Consider the following 19,930-nt stretch of genomic DNA (forward strand, 5'->3'; position numbering starts at 1 on the left):
GTGAATCTAGGGTGGAAGAAAGCACAGAATTAAGAAGCCCCACTCAAGAAATCTACAGTGAATTTGGTTTTCCATGTAACCAAGACATAGGTCTCCAAGATAAAAATAAAACCTTTTTTCCCTCAAAACTGAATTTACATTTTGAATAACTGAAATATGGAAATTTGTACATATTTCCAGAATTTTGAAGGACTGACCTAAATAAAAGGATTATGCGGCAAAGATTATAATGTTTCAAATTGAATGATATAAAGTGACACTTCAGCTTGCTGTGCACAACATATTTCAGAATTGTACTTCTGGTTTTCCTACTGCAGCAAAAATTAAGTTGCATATTTAAAAGCAGGACTATAAGTAACTGAATCAAATTACAGTCCTAAAGCAGAATCTTTAATGAATGAGGAGGTCACTAGATATTGAAAAACTATTATGTCAAGGTTACTGGGCTGCCTATTAGTATGCAACACCACTTTCAGATTGTCTGTGTTGTACTGTTCTAACATTTCATTTGTTTTTTTCTTTAATGATACAGCTTAAGTTGTTGTGATTTTTGCAGATTAAAATGGTATACCTTGCATAATTTATGCAGGATTCCTGCTCCCCCTTAAAATCTGGCAAAAGTGCCCAGGATCATTCTCCTCCTTTGTCAAGCCTAATAAGCATAGATTTTGACAGTAAGTGAACCTGTCTGACAAGTGTTTGATTGGTCATCCCAGCCAAAGTGTTCCCAAAGGACACTTGTTAGATAATGAGGTCTATTGATTTTGAAAAGAAATGCATTTCTGTCAACCCCAGCTAGTTAAAATTGCATTTGGCTTGCTTTCTCCCTTGTTTAGTTAACTGCTTGATGTTTCACCTCCTTTTCTCTCTTTTCTCTTTGTCTGGCTAGGAGAGTGAGCAAAGGAGCCAGCTGCGGTGTCTCTGCCACAAATAGTTGGCTACAAGGAGGCACGAGGAAGTACTATTGGAGTGATTCTAAGTTCATAAGTAAAAACATTTTCATCAATGAAGGTGAAACATTCTTGCTGTGATTAGAAACTTGTGTTGTGAAAAATTCTAGGGAATATCCACATGCTTGAAAATATGTCCCATTGGGCAAAGTGTAGGATCATCAGTGGACTGAGTAACTCTATCACTCAAAGTGATTTACATTTATATTTCAACTACTTTAGCCAGTGGGGGAGTAATATCTATTCATCTGCAGGTTCCTTGAAGAGGCATTGTTACAATTGGTTCTCTTGTTCCCACAGATAAATCTTTGAACTGCAGAAACGTTAAGTGTAAGTGAATTAAGGTGACCCTTGGGAGAGCAATAGCCCTGATCAGTTTGTTATACTTTCACTGCTATAACTGGTTTCCCTAATGCTTTGTCAGAATCACAGAGCCATGAACATACAAACATAGTGAAGCATAGTGTTCATACACTTACAATCAGGATGACAAAGGTTATGAACGGAAATACACTTTGGGTTTAAAAATTAGCAGAATTGGGGCAAATTTCATTCTTCCAAGATGAAAAAGGTTGGACTGGGCTCTCAGGATGTTTCCTCCCAAGTTCAACTGTCATTCCGCAAGCACATGGAAGGAAATCTCTCTCTCTCTATTCTCACCCTTTTTCAGTTATTCTGTGCAAAGAGGCATGAATCTGCCCTGACATTTGGTAGTATGTATTCAAATTGAAATAACGAATTAAAAGTAAGTTTCATTCCTGTGCACTAAGTTGTGATTTCTGTGATGTTCAACATCATTCTATCTTGCTCTCTTAATGAGAGAAAGTACCATGTTAGCAGGGAAATTAAAGGGGAGAAATTCCTTCTACTGCAAACAGGTAGAAAACTTGTTGAAATAGTTGATTCATATTTAAAAATGAAAATGAAAGTTAGTCTCATGCCGCTGACTGAGGGAGGAATGCTGACAAGTGAATAAAGAGATCTCCCTGCACTTCATAGAATCAGAATAATTCCACAATCCTATGGCTCTCAGATCCGAACAATGCTGGAACATTGTCCCCTCTCTCTCTCCCTAGAATTATGGATTCCCACTGAGATTGTGCATTTGTGCCAAATATCATGTTAAAATTCAGCTACTACAAAATGGGCAATTGAGGCCCTCAATTGGCAAATGCCATTTGAAGGAAAAAAATGAATGGGGTTTAAGTGTAACCTTCCATTTTAATTAATTCCCTACATAGAATTAGTGTCAAAAACATTACTTTGCAAGTAATGAAAAAGATAGTTAGAAATCCTTTTCAAAATTAGTGAATACCACAGCCACATATTGCGAAGATGGAGAAAAAGCCTCAAACTTGTTGTGTTGGGTGTCATGGTCAAAGTATGTCAGTCTAGCTTTAAGAGACATGGTCATGTTCTCACAATTGAACCATAGCTTGTGACCTAAGAGTATTATAGTCTCATAATTCACCTCACACAGGAACATTTAAGCATGACACTCTACAAGTAACTACTAAATTACTAACAACCTGGACACTTATATATCAGATGCATATCAATGTTTGCATATGAAAGTTAGCTGTAATTAACATGATCAAGTTCTGCAGCATCACAATATCCAAACTCAGTTTCTCATGTTGCAGAGGATGACAAAGCATCAAGTAAAATGACCTACTAGAGACAAAAATCATATCAAAGCTAATGGGGAAAGAGGGTAAATTCCTTATATTTGTTTTCGTTTCAGTCAATCTATTAGTTTCATTACTCTCATGCTTCAGAAATGCTCACTCTGACTAGAAGTCGATCAGCACTAACCAGCTGACATCAGTTGGTCAGCTCCCTATGATAATTTTACTCTTTATTGTGCACTTGGTCTGTTAGCATGCAGAATTATTTTAAATATTTGAAGAAAGGGAAATAAGTTTTCTTCATTGTCTACAGAAAAGAAAATCTGTGCTTAGTTACTGGTTGTGAAACATGTTTATTGGTGCCGTTTGGAGCTTGACATTTTTAACAAGCTAGCAGTGCTTCCCAGTTCAGTGGCTGATCGTAATTAAAACATAAATAAGCATCATTGCTGATAACACATCGAAAAAAGTAACGTCATTCGTGTCTGGCAACTAACTGCCAAAAACAATGTGCTTTGGACATTACTGCACTGGGTATTACATTAAGCATGCAAGCAAATGTTATTCTACATTCTTGTGATGCAATGCGTAAGGAAAACCTTAATTATTTATTAGTTCAGAACTCTGACACCTTCAACCAATCCTAAGCTTGCTTTCTAATGTAGGCAGCATAATGGGAATACTTCTTTGGAACCATAACCAAAAATGAGATGCTCATAGGACTGGATTTAATCCAGTGGGATTATAAAATTCATCTTGGGCCGTTGTGCAGAAGTAATGGCACATGAATTCTCTTTTTTTGTCCCATTGAATTTGAGGGAAAAGGAAATCAGCCAACATTGCCAAAGTGATTTACCAGTTTGCTATTGTCTATTTTGTGCAATTGTACAGACGTATTTTGTAACACACGGTCACCCTGTTGGAGCTTGGTCCATCTAACCTTTTCATATCTTGAACCAGCAGAAAATATTTTTCCCATAGGATGCATCATTTGTAACATACCATTGTCCCTTCCTCCCCTGCCCCACTACCAATTTCCCAACCCAGTAACAATGTGTCAACCCAGGAGCCACTTACTTCCTTATCTTTCTTGAGATGCTGGGGACGTGGTATCCTGGTTTGCATTTGTATTTACATGATGAACCAACCTTGTGCCCATCATGCTGACAACGTGAGCTTTGAAGTCTGGCATTGGGTACAGGAGGAGGAGCAAGACACATCAGTTCACAAAGGGACTCGGGGAATGACCACAGTCCATCGTCAAGGCAGATTAGAGTGTTGTTGGTCCCTGTAGAACATTGCATTGCATTATTTCAAATGGAAGACTCTTTTTTGGCACAGGCAAAAACCTCATTGAATAAAAACTAAAGCGACCTTGTTGGAATTGCTGGCACACAAATTTGGAAAGCAAATTGTTCACAGTTCCTCAGAAACGCATATCCTGTACACGCTGTTACAAACCACAACTAAACACTGTTTCACAGCACAAAATATATCTGAAGACATTCACTTGCACAAACTCTATCCCATTTTCTATCCTTGAACCTGGGACGGTTTGTTTTTATTGGCAAACCCTCTCTATAGCTTATTCAAAGTTACTCACAACTTTTAAAAAAAGCTATTATTGTTGTTTTAGGCTAACAGGTTCCAATAAGTAACTTGTTGGCTTGACGCATTTTAGCATTTACTGAAAAAATAGTAAGGGGGCTGTAGATGGGGAAAAATAAGCTTTCAGCTCTGTGTACTTTTGCTGGAAGAGGAAGATTTTGCTGATATGGAGTCTCTGAACCTCATTATGTAATTCAAAGGGACAAATTTATTGTTCTGCCCAATTGAGGGAAGAAGTGTCACTGATGGGAAGATATCTGACTGTCCATAATTCATTGCATTTTCCATTCCCCAACATGGCCCCATGTTCTCCTGTTATATACACAGGGCACAGCTAGTCCATCGTGAGAGCTGGCACAGGAGCAACTGCAGCTGAACCCAGTCTCGTCCTCATCTGAACTCTACACACACTCGTTCTCCAGCAGGAGACATGGTTAGCAATCAAGAACTGGAACATTGCCTGACTTTTTTCACTTCTTCAGGCAAATGATGCAGTCCCACCACCTGAGGGTTAGCTAGCTCAACAAGTGCTGGGGATGATTTTTACAGCTCCCTTTCCTAACTGGGTGGTGTAAAGGTAACTGTTTTCAAACACAAAATGGTGGAAATCTGTAATACCCTCTCACCAAAGTGTGTGAATGCCAGGATGACCGCAGCTTTCACAGAAGAGACTGGCAGATTTTGGTTAGATCAGGGTATCAAGGCATATGGGGGAAAGGCAGATTAATGGAGCTAATGTACAAATCAGTCAAGATTAAACTGAGCTATGAAAAGACTTGAACGATTTAATTTTTTTTCTGCCAATGACTTGAGCCTCAAATGTAATTGTTGACCTTGATTTTTGCTATTCTGTAGATAATCATTAAAAGTTTAAGCTGGATGTTGCACATTTTATACACTAGTTAGTGCTGATGTCATCCTTTTGGAAACATACCTCTGATGACTTCCATTTTGTGCCTTGTGGCTTCAACAAGCTGTTTTCCATCAGCTAAGTGTTTAGCAATCTCTTTTTTTTTGTAAAGTCATGCGCATGCAGGGGAATTCATTTTCACCTCCTGCTTCCTTCACACACAAATGTATAAAGCCTCAACTCCTCGAGGAAAAGTCATCCTAGTTATGTTTGGGGTCAGCCCTCCTTATGTGACACCTATTATATGGTCTCCTGCATTTGATGCTCATTTTTAAGTTTGACAGACTTTGTTGCATTTAGAGTTTGCCAATGAAACCCTAATGTAATTAACATTTTGAGAGCATATGTAACCTTTTAGTGGAGGCTTAAATCGGAAATTGGCCTTATATTGAGCTCTCTTGTCAACTTTGTCTTATTTTAATTCATATGTTTATTGCACAGCCAAGACCCCTTATTTGGGACATCTTCAATTTTGAAAAGGGCAGACAAGCTCATCAAGATGGGCATCTACCAGCCCTTCAGTTTCTTATTGTAGCACTTCTACATCTGTGTGCGACCACAACAAATACACAGTCTCATCAGTGACTCAGATAAAGAAACACAGAGTCATAGAGATGTACAGCATGGAAACAGACCCATGCCAACCAAATATTCTAAATTAATCTTGTCCTATTTGCCAGGACTTGACCCATATCCCTCTAAACCCTTCCTTTTCATGGATCCATCCAGATTCCTTTTAAATGTTGTAATTGTACTAGCCTCCACCACTTCCTATGGCAGCTCATTCCATTGAAATGTTTCCCCACTCACCCTAAGCCTATGCCCACTAGTTCTGGACTTCCCAACCCTGGGGAAAAGACCTTGTATATTTACCCTATCCATGCCCTTCATGATTTTATAAACCTCTTTAAAGTTTCCCCTTAGCCTCTGAAACACTTATGGCTTCTTTCAAAAGCAGGTAAATTCCATGTTTTTATTTTCACCTCTTGGTTAAATCCTGATGGGAGCAACAAGATTAAAACTAACCAACTTTAACAATGTATATGAAACTTCAAAGAACAAAGAGAGATTGACTTTTGATGGAATGAGTGGAGAACGCAGCTTTCATGGCCCACAGGACTGAATCATGTGAGTCAGTGATGTGTCCACCATACTACTGGAATTCATCTCTTCAACCTCTATTTTCTTTATGTGTCCCCAGATCACGACACCCAGTAGATGTAGTCATCTCGATCCAAAACACTGTAGTTTTCCAGTGTGGTTTTAGAAAGTATGTAAAATCTATAGAAAGTAATTGATTTTATTTGGGCAATACCAGGTCATTAATTTGCATTAAATAAGCTGACATCGTGCACGATGCTACTCCACAATGTTACTCCACAATCATTTGATGAAGGAGCAGCACTCCGAAAGCTAGTGCTTCCAAATAAACTTGTTGCGTGAGATTTTTTTAAACTTTGTCCACCGCAGTCCAAGACCAGCACTTCCAAATTGTGCACAATGCATCAATTAGAACTAACATAGTGCATCCAGTTTGTGCTTTGCTCTGACACATTTACCAATGATGGAGTACAGTGACAGTGAGTAAGAGTTAGGCCACTGCTTCGGGCACCTGAAATCTGACCACAAAGTGACTCTCCTGATTGTTGAGCTGGTGGATCAAAGAGGGAGTGGGAGCACTATCAGTTGTGATATTGCATTTTTTTTTAAAGAGGGAACAAACAGCTGCAACCAGCAGTTTTGAAAGCATAACTATTCTTACCTCGTAGCTGAGCAGGGAGGCGACATTGGAAGGTGCACTGTTTGCCAAATGTGGTCCCTTCAGGGCATGAGAAAGTGGCAGGATACACGTGATACTGGTCCGGGATCCCACAATCCACAGGCTCACATTGCACTTGTTGGCTCCATTTCCCATCTGTGCAAGTGACTGTCATCATTGATTCAGACTGGAAGTGAAATTCACACTGTCGTTAATTCATGGGATAGACCAGGAATCTACATACAGCTATTGTGAACAGTTCACCACTTCAAAATTTGAAGTGAAGTCAAGCCAAATACATCCCATTTCGTTCAAGTTTTACTTTGCAAGGCAGGAAAGACAAAGATTTTTTTTGCTGAACTGGAGAACAGGAACTGATGAGAGGAAGCTTAAAGATTCTCCTTCAATGCAAGTCACTGGGAGCTTCCCACGCCCCAGAAAGTAAGTGTCTTCAGAAGCAACTGAAGCAATCCCCTTTCCTGTTCTTGTCAACAATTGTTCCACTAGGTTCATTGTAGGATTATCTGGGTAAATTTTCTGTTCCATAGGATCAGGGCAAGGCAAGGTTTAAGACCAGTTGCAACACCCCAGTTTCTATCTTGAATAAGATCCACACTGTATCGACCTGATTTGTATTTATTTACCCAAAACGCACATTGCATTTAGCCATGGGCCATCGAAGAAACAGGTGATGTGCAGATATTTCTGGTGTTCTTGGAAAAGCTATTACTCTTTTAGCTTTTGGATTTTTACCCCAAATCATCCTTTTTTGACTTGGTCGAATTGCCTCCTTTTAAGTTTGCTGCATAAATTAACAGCAAGCAAACAACGACATCAACTTGAATATATATAGCACGTTTTTAAAAAAAATATAGGAAAGCATCAAACAAACCCAGCCAGAGAGGGAGACATTGAGGCTTGGTCCAAGTTAGAAACGCAGTGTCCGAAAGAAAGAGAGAGAGGGATATGGCTAAGAACTTTGGGGATTTTCTTTTTAGTTATCAAGAATAAGAAATAGTCAGAAATGAATTATGAAGCACAGGTTGTCTCTCAAGTTTCCGCTGAGAAATTGAAACCACTCGAATTTCATCCTTGTCATTTGTGGAATTATCCTTCTGACTTTTTACAACTGTCTGTTCTGCTTGAATAATTTTCATTTGACAACTCATTTCATCTTTAAGGCATGAAACTCATTAAGGTAGCATGATTGGGAGAAACAGGTTATAAGTTATAAATAGTACACTTGTGCACTTGTATACTATTAAGCATCACTTGGCAATCCAACTTGCATGCTCCAGTTCAGGTCATTTCAATTTAAAAGAATGATTTTCTCACCACTTCCCCTCAAGGATATAACCACTCAAGCTCTGATCTCTATACTTCAAGATACCATGTGTGGTCAAAGTATCTTGCTGTAAGTACTATTAATCAATTCTATGACTGTAATTAAATATCACTTCTGTTTTATGGATCTGATACACTCACTTGCTTTCATTATGCTTTTCAACACAAAGATTCTCCTCATTTCAAGTGTGAACTGAAGAATAGATATTAAGTTACAATTGGAAGCTAATCCCTGACTATCTTGGGTAAATGCAATGCCCACTATTGCACAGAGGTATACAGACAGGCCAGTTACATCTCAGACTTGAATTCCAGCCTTTGCTGATATTGCAAATCTTCCAACCTTTTAGTAACAAGGCACACTTCAGTCAGACAAACAATTCAGTGGCACATCCACTTTTTAAACGTCATCTCAATTTTGCTCTTTGGCCGTGTGCTTTTAGAATGTTCACAGTTTAGAATCAAAGGACTTATACCGCGCATTTAATGGGTTGAATAATTTTCATGAGTTGCAATTTTGACTGGATAGAATATTATTTCAGGTGAGACAATGGTTGTTTTACATTGACATTCATTACTATTGTCCAAATTTTCATGGCACACTTGGACAGCTCTCAGAGAAGAGTGGTGCTGGAAACGCACAACAGGTCAGGCAGCATCCGAGGAGCAGGAAAATCAATGTTTCGGGCAAAAGCCCTTCATCAGGAATCCTGATGAAGGGTTTTTGTCTGAAACATCAATTTTCCAACTTCTCAGATACTGCCTGACCTGCTGTGGTTTTCCAGCACCACTCTAATCTTGACTCTAATCTCCAGCATCTGCAGTACCCACCTCCGCCCAGCTCTCAGAGTACACAAGTGTGCGTGGCACACAGCTTAAAAACCACTGCTGTTTGGTGGTGCCACAAAGGAACACAGTGATACATGAAGGTCAATTCTTACATGAAGGTAAGTATCCATGCACTCAATCAACTCCTGTTTGTTACTGTTGGGATGTTCAGGTTTGCATAGCACAAATGAAGGCGGGAATGGTCTCTGGTGTGATGCTCTTCATAGTTGAATGGATTAACATTCAGTATCTCAGTTGCACATAAATGAGACAATGGCACCCAGATGTACCATTGAACCACCTACAATAAATGGCCAATGTAATTAGGAGTGAGAAAAGATCACTCCCAACAATTGGTTACTTAAGTTAAAAGTCTATATGAACTTTTAAGATGCCCTTTATTTTAAGAAAAAGAACAGACAAGAGTTGTTTCATATTCACCTTACTTGTGCACAAAGAATCTCTTCCCGTGCATAAATAAAACAATGACTTAGAAATAAGAATTCAAACAGCTTTCTTCAATAATAGCATGGTGGAGTCATACTGCTAAAATTAACCTCTGAAATGAACCTGAAATTTAATTTATATTTTAAAATTGCAGGTTTTCTTTTTATTTCTTGTTCAGTGCATAAGGATTTTGTGTTTTAGAATCAGATAAAGTTGTGTAGGTTAGGTGGATTGGCCATGCTAGATTGTGCAGAGTGTCCAGGGATGTACAGGCTAGATAGGGATTAGCCATGGGAAATGCAGGGTTACAGGGATAGGGTAGCAGGATGGGTCTGGGAAGGATGTTCTTTGGAGGGGCAGGTGTGGACTTGATGGGCTGAATGGCCTGCTTCCACACTGTGGGGATTCTATGACTGTATATTGTCTAATTAATTTATCAGGGCTATTTGCTATTAGCTGCATGAATTGTACCATGACACTTCATCCCCAATGCACCTGATCATATTGCACATTGGCCCATTATGCTGGTTCTTTGAAAGAGCTCTCCAAATCATTCCACTTCCCCACTCTTTGCCGAAAGCCTTGTAAAATGTTAGCTGGTCTGTACTCAATCATGCACTGAGTGGCATTTTGCTTCCAAAATGTTCTCTCAGCGTTTGCAGATTTTACTTATGTGAATGAATAATTCACCAATTTCAATTTGATGCAGATTTTTATTTTGGAATCTACAATATTGCTGAAATCATTCATTTGGATGTATGTTTAGAATCCGGCTCCACCAACATCCAGTTCCTCTGGTGATTGCAGCCAATTAGTAGTTTCTAAAGCATTGAAACCTTCCTGTGACCATGTCACAGATCACTGATACACTTCCTTGGAGGTTACAGGTCATTAATGCTGTCACACTACAAGAATGTGACACGATGCCACCCGTCAGTGACAGAAACATGGCTCAAAATGTCAAACGCCTCAGAAAACAAATGGCAAGCATGGTGGAAAGTGAGGATTTTGATCTAACACTGGGAGGGCCATTTTAACCTAACCCAGCAAGGCAGGAAAATGACATGACAGGATCAACAACGATAGAAATGAATAGAAAGTAACCTCAGGCAAAAATGTAAACTGTGGGTGGCAGTCCAATTTTGTCAGCATCATGTGGGCAGTTTAGGTATTACTTCCTGGAGTGTCATGTTTATTAATCAGGCGATCCCTACTCTTCTGTCTTACCTGTTCACCTGATGTACCTCACCCACATCCCCTCTAATTTGTTCTGTAATGAGCACCACATTTTATTAATTGCCACTGACACAACCTAACATAAGCGTAATGCCAAACTTCTTTTGAGCTGCGGTCACAGTGTTCTTTCACATCATTGTGGAGCACAAGATTGAAGCCCATTATCTACACCTTCCCCATCTGCAATGGAAACTTGTTTACAACATAAGCGTAGGTCATTTTTTGGTCATTTTTACAGCTCTGTACACCAGTGAAAACTTCCCTGCCTACAAATAACTATGTGGATCTATACAAACAGTCCAGGTCTTTTACAATATATAATTTCAGTTACATCATACTGTAAACTTCTGCTATAAATTCTGTGTCTTACAATCTTATACTCCACAACCACCCGATGAAGGAGCAGCGCTCCAAAAGCTAGTGCTTCCAAATAAACCTGTTGGACTATAACCTGGTGTTGAGTGATTTTTAACTATGTGGATCTAATTTGCTTCACCTGTAAAGTTAAAATGTTCACATAGAATACCATCTTAAATTGAAATAAAACAAAATGAAGCTACACTTTGGAATGGTAGCAATTACAGTGGCAACAGTAAGTTGCCTATAAGTTCACATTCACCTCTATCGGATGACAATGCCAGTTTGGATAGATGGCACTTCTATCACAAGCAGAGTGAAAATCACAACTCAATAGAAAGACACAGTTCATCCCATAAGAAGGACATTCAATTTACAAAGGAACTTTGACAAAACAGTTCAGTGAGGTAGAATGTCCTACAGAAGTCTTATGCAGCAACTGCTCAGATGGTTAAGAGCCCCAAAAGCTGTTTTACCATTGCAGACAATTGGATTTTTCAGTGGCACAGCCACTTGAGAATTGTCTTTCCAATTGAGACTCCAAAAGCAACAGTGTTTTTCTTTCGGGACTTCAAAAGGACTTCACTCCTGTTCAACATCCAATTTAATGATGCCTTTTGCATATGTTGCATGATAGTCTGAAAATTGTTGTGCATTGGAAAAGCAGAGCCTATTATATCCACTTGTGAATTATTTACAGTGGATTTTTTTTGTGTGTATGGTTTCTTTGAAGAGTTTTTATAGACATGGCTTGATAAGCTGTACGTTAATTAATGTAGCAGTATGTTGAGGTGTTTGACTGAGGTCATTGCATTATACACATTCTTACTATCTAAACAAAGGAGATTTTGTTTGTAGTAATCTATTTCAAAATGTTAAAACCACTATATTGAATTTTTTTTGCATTTATCTATGTTATTCACCTCAAGCAAGTCAGATAACCCATGTTTGTTTTGGTTGCAGCTTTCCTTCTTTTAGTTACTTTGAGCTGGTTAAAAAGCCATATGTCTATGGCTGCTCTGACATGATTGTAGCAGATCTCCTGAGTGAGAAAGTGACAGGCTGATAATTGGAAAGGGACTGTCCACAGAATCTCAGGACCGAAAATCACAAAGGGGATTTTATATCCTTTCAGCATTAAATACTTCAGCAATGATGAACTGCACTGGGAGTCCTCATTAAAAAAGGGTAACAGTGCTCCAGTTGTGAAAAATTATGGAGAATACATCTTCAAATAGTTTAGTTGTACTTCTTGTAAACTTTCACCATTTAACGTGATATAACGATCATGAAAGATTTTACTAGCAAATGCTGGTTATGGACAAATTTTATGGCTGCAAAAATCATTTTTGAAAAACATCTGAGCTATGACTTCAATTGTATTAGCCTAATACACATGTTGTTCATTTTTAATTACTGATCAAATCAAACAATATACTTTCCAATTTGTAATTTTCTCCTTACGTAGTTATATTAACAGTTTTGACAGTATACGTAAAAAGTAATATAAACAGGGAAAAATATCGTATTTATCTGCTGTCTGGTCTGAGTTTGTTTATTCCTTCCCTCTGCATAGGACTTAACAAATGTCAGAGTTCCATATTGGGGCATTGATATGTGGCTGAGCCACAAAGACCAAGAATGTCCCAACTTTGTTGCCCAGTTTGTGTTAAGAGCATTTATTTTGGCCAGTATGGCACTCTGGCAATTGAACTGGCATCAGCAGCCTCAGGCTAGAAAGGGGAAAAAATTTAGCCCAGGTGTTTCTGTGCTGTGGAGTTTTTAAGCTTGCCAATTTCTGTGTACGGCAGGTTTGAAACTTCAAATTTGAAACAGTGCTATGATAGCTGTGAGCATATCATTGGCATGAACTTTAACATGAGGAAAATGTCCAAATTTTGCTGTAAAAACTAACCATATAAAGTAAGCTGCTTGACGTCAGTGCACTACACTTGACTGTCTGTAAAACTGCCAAAACAGTTTAAGTTCTCCTTATTTAAGGTGCTTTCAGATTTCAAAACGTTTCCTTACTGGGAACGGTAAAGACCTGCTATCAGATTGTATCACAAGACACTGCTTAACCATTGAATTCAGTTTTGCATATTTGTCTCTTTCCTCACACTTCCTCTCCCCCCAGGAAGTGATCGAGACCATTACCTTGTCATATAATGAATTGAAGTTGCCAGTGTGTATGTAGCTATTGTGTGAGACAACAGAGTAGAACATTAAATTACGCTCAGAACAATAATCCTTGATAACAGCTGATATCAGTCAGGATGATTGCCGAAAACATTGCAAAAAAGAAATTATCTTAACAGACTAATAAATTGTATCCATTTCCCAAAAAATTCAATCATAGAAAATGGACAAAAAATTTCCATTCTTTACATATATCTTTAAACATTATTCTTTACATCTCAGAATTTAAATTTATGCTTAATTCTTGAGTTTAAATCCAGTTCATCAGCAGATAGGTAATTCTACCCTCCTTCATCACAGCTTACTTGAAATGAATTTTGGAACACTTGGTCAAGTTATTGGTGAAGTGATCAACATGCACTGATGTTTTTGATTTCTCTTCTGACATGAACTTCCTTTTATTGAGCCTAGAGGTCAGTCCCTCTGTGTTGTTACTCTGTGCTTTGAACACAGAACAAAACTAATAAAACAATTGATCACAATCAGACCAAACTGTAACTTTTTTATAAGTCTTTTTACATGCTAAATCTCACCACCCTCCATCTTTCCTTCCTCATCGACTGTCCTGTCAAATGGTCTCTTGTTCCTTAATCCTTTTTAGCCTTTTCAGACCACTGCAATGGGATCTAAATCAGCAAGAAAGCCAATTATATCTGTCGAGCAATATTTGCGCCAAATCTTGGTGCTCCAACCATAAAGCACTGGATATTCCCAATTTCAGTGTCTCATTCTGAAGAAGGGTCAGTGGTCCCGAAATGTTCATTCGGCTTCCTCTTCATAGATGCTGCTGGACTTGTTGAGATTCTCCAGCAAATTCTGTTTTTGTTTTGTAATTGCATGGTAATTCTCACTTTATCTACTGCTTGGATGGCATTACACCACCGATTAGAGGATTTAAGAAACAAAGGTAACCAATCCTATCTGATAGTTTACAACCTTGGCCTTTAGTTGAAAAGTAACAATGAGCAGTAAAAGTAGAACCAGTTGAACATGCTGGGCTATGCCACCAGTCAGTCAGATCATTGTTGATCTTCTTCCTCAACTTCACCTTCCCACATCATCCCCAACATCTCTCACTTCCCTGGTATCCCCAAAAATCCAGTGATTTTGGTCCTGAATGTACTCTGTGACTGAGCATCCATATCTGTCTGTGGTGGAGAATTTCAAAGTTCCCAAACCTTGGCCTGTACTCACCAGAATTGCGAAGAATTAAGAGATTTGATTGAAATGCATGAAATTCTAACGGCCAGACAGACTAGATGCAGAGAGTATGATTTCCCTGGATGGAGGCTTAGAACCTGGGATTGGAGTCTCAGGACATAGGGTGGGCCATTTAAGACTGAGATGAGGAAACAATTCTTCACTCAGAGGGTGGTCAACCTGTGGAATTTACTACTAGAAAAGGCTGTGGAGGTCAAAACTGAGTACTGTATATTCATGATAGAGATTAATAAACATTTAGATATTAAGAGATACGCAGAGAAATTGGGAATATGGCATTGAGATAGAGGAGCAGAGCTGATTATATTAAATGGCATGGCAGGTCCTAAGGCTAACTGACTTCCTCCTGCTTCTAAACTGGATATGTCTATGTTGATTGGAGGAATTGCCCTTTTGAGCTAAATAACTCATTCTTCTACTGTTATCATGACCCCTTTGTCTCAGCCATTAGAAACAGGCTCCCACCAGTGACTCTGCCCAGCCCCTAATATCATTGAGATGGGTTTTCTCATTGTCTTACAAAGTTTTCTTGTGAGTTTATCCAAAGGTGCATTTCAGTGGCATAATGATATGACACAAAGGATAGTCAATATTATCAAAGGCAAAAATACTTCTGTAAATGCAGTATGCATCGATACACCTATTTGCCTCAGTTAAAAGGAAAAGAAATACAGAAATAAAGCAACGTTTTGTGGTTTATCTTTTAAATGACAACAAAATAAATTACTTTGAGAATTGAGCAGTAGAATTATGTTCTGACGTTCATCTAAGACAAGAAACAAACTCTGATGAGTCGTCTAACTTAACTGTGAGAGCTGCTTCGTCACCGGTAACTGACTGTTTTAGACCATTGAAATGATCATGTGTGATCATGGAAAGTAAAAGTAAAGGAGCTATGTATTTAAAGAAATCACTCACACACTCCAAATAAAGAAGAACATTGAGGAACATTGCCCACAATCAACTTGTTTTGATACAGGAAAGACATCGGAAAATTTCAGCTTCCATTGCAGCCTTAGAGAGTGGCTAGTTTTCTGCACAGTTGTGAATTCATTTACTGAGCCATTTAAGAGAGGTTGATGTGATTTTCTAACATGAGGGAAGGGGGGGTGGGGTGGGGGGAGCCTGCAGTAATCACATTGTGGAAATAATTTGTTCATTGCAATTAACATAATGAATGGAGGTAATGTTGCTGCTGCCAGGTGCTCAATGTGGATGCCTGCTTTTTGCTGGAATTTTCATATCATAGAATCACGTCTTCAGATGACGCTGTCAAGGAATAGAAATCCTAAACCGATTTCTTCTCCCTCACTCCCCGAACTCGCCTGTCACTGAAGATGGGGACACCTGTAATGCTCCTTTTGCCAACTCAAATCAGTTTATGCAGCACACACTGAGGTATGAAATGTCATCTCTCCTCGATGTGTAAAACTGACTTGTAAAACTGATCATTGAGGAAGCTGGATCGGAGACAGTTTGTTGTTAATCCAGCTCTTTCTTGCTGTTCAGGCTGTGTCCAAACAATTCCCCTGCTACAGTCATAAGTCCTCATTGTTTATAGAAGGAAAAGAAAAACAGCAATAGACTGGAATGAACAAAAATGACATTAGTTTCATAGTTTTCTGCTCCCTTCCAAAAAGAGGCCCTGATGATGAAGTTACTTCTGTTAAAAGTGGCGCCACAGGCTGAAGGCAAACTTTTTCTGTTATACTACAAATTGAAGGGTATGATTTTGAGCACACCTGAGATGAAATAAATGCACATTAATAATCTGCTTTTAAATTTTTCCTGCTCAGCATTGTATTTGCTGCCTGCTAATCAGTACAACGTGGAGGCCATCATCAGTGCTTCGCAATGCATTGGAATCAGGTCTGTCTCAGGCTATACCAGTGGGACTCAACAAGCCATCCTCAGCTGCGTTGCTTGCTGGTTATATCAGAGACACTGCGTGCGAGGAGTTTCCTTCCTTAAAAACTTTACAGCTGTGTTCCACTTCAAGCACCATTTAGCTATCACTGGCTACTGTGCCGCTAATTAAACACAGACGCCACTTCTTTTCATCATGAGGATATGAACCCCTTTATTTAAATCCAGGCTTGCTTTCTATATATTCCCTGTATCCACCCTGAGCAATTCTCAAAGGTATCTCAGGGAATGTGCAGCACAGGAACTTGAATGCTGCTTTGAAACATTACTCTTGATAAGAAGCGGACTGAATCAGCTTGAGCAGCAACCCTTACCAACCTGCTCCCTTGCAGATGAGGCTGGGAACACCCTGAGGGATCATGGTGGAGAAGAATCCACTGTGGTGTGGAGAAGCAGCATTACAGTGCGGTTATACGGCCTCATCTGTAACTCGATTCCAAGAGATGCCCATGGCAAATTTGAGCCGCTTGTTCACATCACATCCACTGACACAGATGTAAGTATTCGTGACATCACATATAGCTGTTCCTTTACCCTTGCTACATGCGAAAAATTCTTTCCTTTTTCTGTGGTCTCATTAGTGCACATTTCAACTTTTTTATCTCTCTCTGAACCACATTATTTGCACTCAAGGGGGAGGAGGAAAAGTTGTAAAAAATAAGCAATAAATATTGTGACACTTGCAGTAAAATTCATTGGGAACATTGGGGATTTTTATTTCGTTGGAGGAACTGAGTAATTTTCCTTTGTAAGTACTCTATAATATATAAGTGTTCCAAGGGCTGTTTTCCACAGACTCGGAGTGCTGACTTGCGGCTTGGCAGCTGTACAAGGAGCAGCCAAGAGACAGTCTCGCTCTTCAAGGGAGTGCATGGATGGCACAGTAGCCCAGTAGCTGTGTTTACATGGGCAAGTTATGCCTCAAGGACAGCCAAACACAATTACAGAACACAGTTAACAAAGATGTACTTTCTCGCAATTCATTCAAATTATGACCAAAAAAAAGCTTAATTTTAGAATTCTGAAGTAATGAGAGGCTACAAGATTAGAGACGGTATACTTAACTCACAGTACAGGGAGGGGACAATGAAAAGGGTAATAATGCATGTTTTGCAGAGGAAAATTACTTGCGAAATATCAGATAAATATGCAGAATACTGTGCGCACTATTAAACACTCCTGTTGTAAATCTTTTTGCTTGTTTCAGTGACAAGAACTGGGCAGTTTGTCCTGCTTTCACCCCTCTTCCCTCCACCAGCTGCTGCATTTCTTCAAGCTAGACCAAGTCAGTTAGGACAGTTACTTTATCTAACCATTTTCTTAAAGACACCCAAGCAATAAAATTGGCTCAATCATTTTCAAGGTTCTCTCAGACACTCTGCAAGAGGGAGGAAAATTCATGTACCATCTTTGAAGTGGATTTTTAATTGATTGCGGAAACAGCAGATTTTAATTCTGTGCAACTGGGCAGGTTTTGAATTGAAGAAAATCAGGTAATCAGGTCCATTATGCTTGTTACTTCTCTAAGCTGATAATTTGCTGAACTTAAATCCCTTTGTTGGCCTTTGAGACAGAAAAGAGGATGGTGTTTTTGAGGAGATATGTTAATAGATTTACCACTAATAGGAACATTACCAAACAATGTTACAGTACAAATTGGCATACTGGTAATGTGGGAGAAAGTGAGGACTGCAGATGCTGGAGATCAGAATCGAACCGTGTGGCGCTGGAAAAGCACAGCCGGTCAGGCAGCATCCGAGGAGCAGGAGAGTCAACGTTTCGAGCATTCAGGATTCCTTAAGAAGAGCACATGCTCGAAATGTCAACTCTCCTACTCCTTGGATGCTGTCTGACCGGCTGTGCTTTTCCAGTACTGCACTCTTCGACACCTCTGAGTCAGCAGGCCAGGGTTCAAGTCCTACCTATTCCAAAGGCGTATCAGAAAAGATCAATTAAAATTATCAGCAAATTCCACTAGTCTGCTCATTGAAGGAACAGCATTACCTTGTGAATCCCAGTATTATGGAAATTCCATTAGCTATACTTGTTATAGAATTAAATATAATTACAGAGGAAAGACTGTGCTCGAATTTTTTTTTAAGCCATAGTTCTTGACATTGTTTTTGGCTAGCCCATCTTCCCCAATGGCTGTGGCCATATTGGCCAGTGATTGCAAAATCAGCTGCACTGAACTGCCTTCACCTCCCAAGCAGTTTTGTCTAAATTACCATATGGCGTTGTGCTGGATCTGCAAGACAAACTGGTGCATCTTAGAAAATTGGACTTTGGCTGAAAGTCAACTAGAGGGACCCTTTATTCCTGCAGCTATTTGAGGTCAAATAGTCTGAAGACTGATGTGCACACACCACGCAGAGAAGCCCTATCAAGTGTCAATGGCTTAAGCTGTAAAGCTGTGCCCTGCTGAGTAGGAAACAGAGACAGACTTAAATTCATATAGCACCTTTCCCAACTTCAGGATGTCCCAAAGTGCTTCAAAGCTGAAGAAAAGTGGTAGTTTTGAAACTACTGTCATAATCTGGAAAACATGTGAGCAACACGGTGAGGATTAAGTCAGAAACACGACAGAGTACTTCTTGATTAGCAGCTGCACATTGCCTTTCAGTGAAATGGACAGTGACAAAAATCTACAATTTTTATTTCCTTATCCATGTCATTGTTGATTAGAGCCACAGAGCACCTTGAAAGATGAAGGTGACACTGAGTTCATTGCAGACACAGAAACAAAGCACATCCCCTCCATACTGAAACAAGAATGCAACATAAGAATCAACACCAGGGAGTATTATCAAAGCTGTAATCTAATATCAGATGGCTGATCTGACCTGACGTCATTGCAGCTCTTCAAATAGATCTCTGCCTGTAAATCGCTCCGTGTTATTGACTTAAATATTTTATTCAGATATTTTCTTTCTTAATTTTCACATAAAATTGTGAATGTTTCTGTAAGTTATCCAAGATTTATAACAATTGATGATTCAAAATTAGGATCAATGTTTCGATATGATGCTCTCTGCCTTGGATGTCACGACTGAGGCAAATTATATTGTTTCAACTGTGTAAGGTCACTGCTGTAAGAGAGATTAAGCTGTTCTATATCCAGGATTGAGAACATTCATTGTGCTTTTTTCATAGAAAGATTTAGTTTTCAAATAAAGTGTTGTTCCTGCCTAGCCAACCATATCATTTTTACTGCATCGGAAATAGAAATAATTTGGTTATTATCAAACTACATGATGTAAGGTCTTATTCTGATTTCTGACATGAAACGTCACCCCAATATTAACCTGATCTTTTTATCTCTCCACAATACTTTCTAGCATTTTTGCTTTCTATTTCTCTTACGTAAATCCCTTTATCTTCCTTTACAAAGTTCTGTTCATCTCATTAGTTGTTCTTCATGAAGTAACCGAATTAAAGATATTTCTGCTTTTGTTCTCATAACCTTGAGTGTCAATAGAGGATTTGAATAATTTCTATTTAACCAGCTTTTGCAAGA

At 39.0% G+C, this 19,930-nt stretch overlaps 1 protein-coding gene across 7 annotated transcripts in view; it reads right to left on the minus strand.

The window, feature by feature from the left end:
• Window positions 1-19,930, minus strand: part of LOC140469200 (pappalysin-1-like) — a 323,835-nt gene that overhangs the window by 94,000 nt on the left and 209,905 nt on the right. For all 7 annotated transcript variants that reach the window (XM_072565489.1, XM_072565488.1, XM_072565487.1 and 4 more), the window contains 2 exons: window positions 6,859-7,042; window positions 3,656-3,866 (listed from right to left, as the gene is read on the minus strand). In XM_072565489.1, the coding sequence (XP_072421590.1) occupies window positions 3,656-3,866; window positions 6,859-7,042 (395 nt within the window). The remainder of the gene's footprint in view (window positions 1-3,655; window positions 3,867-6,858; window positions 7,043-19,930) is intronic.

Source organism: Chiloscyllium punctatum, chromosome 49 (genome assembly GCF_047496795.1).
Source record: "Chiloscyllium punctatum isolate Juve2018m chromosome 49, sChiPun1.3, whole genome shotgun sequence".
In the NCBI taxonomy this organism is placed as follows: Eukaryota; Metazoa; Chordata; class Chondrichthyes; order Orectolobiformes; family Hemiscylliidae; genus Chiloscyllium; species Chiloscyllium punctatum.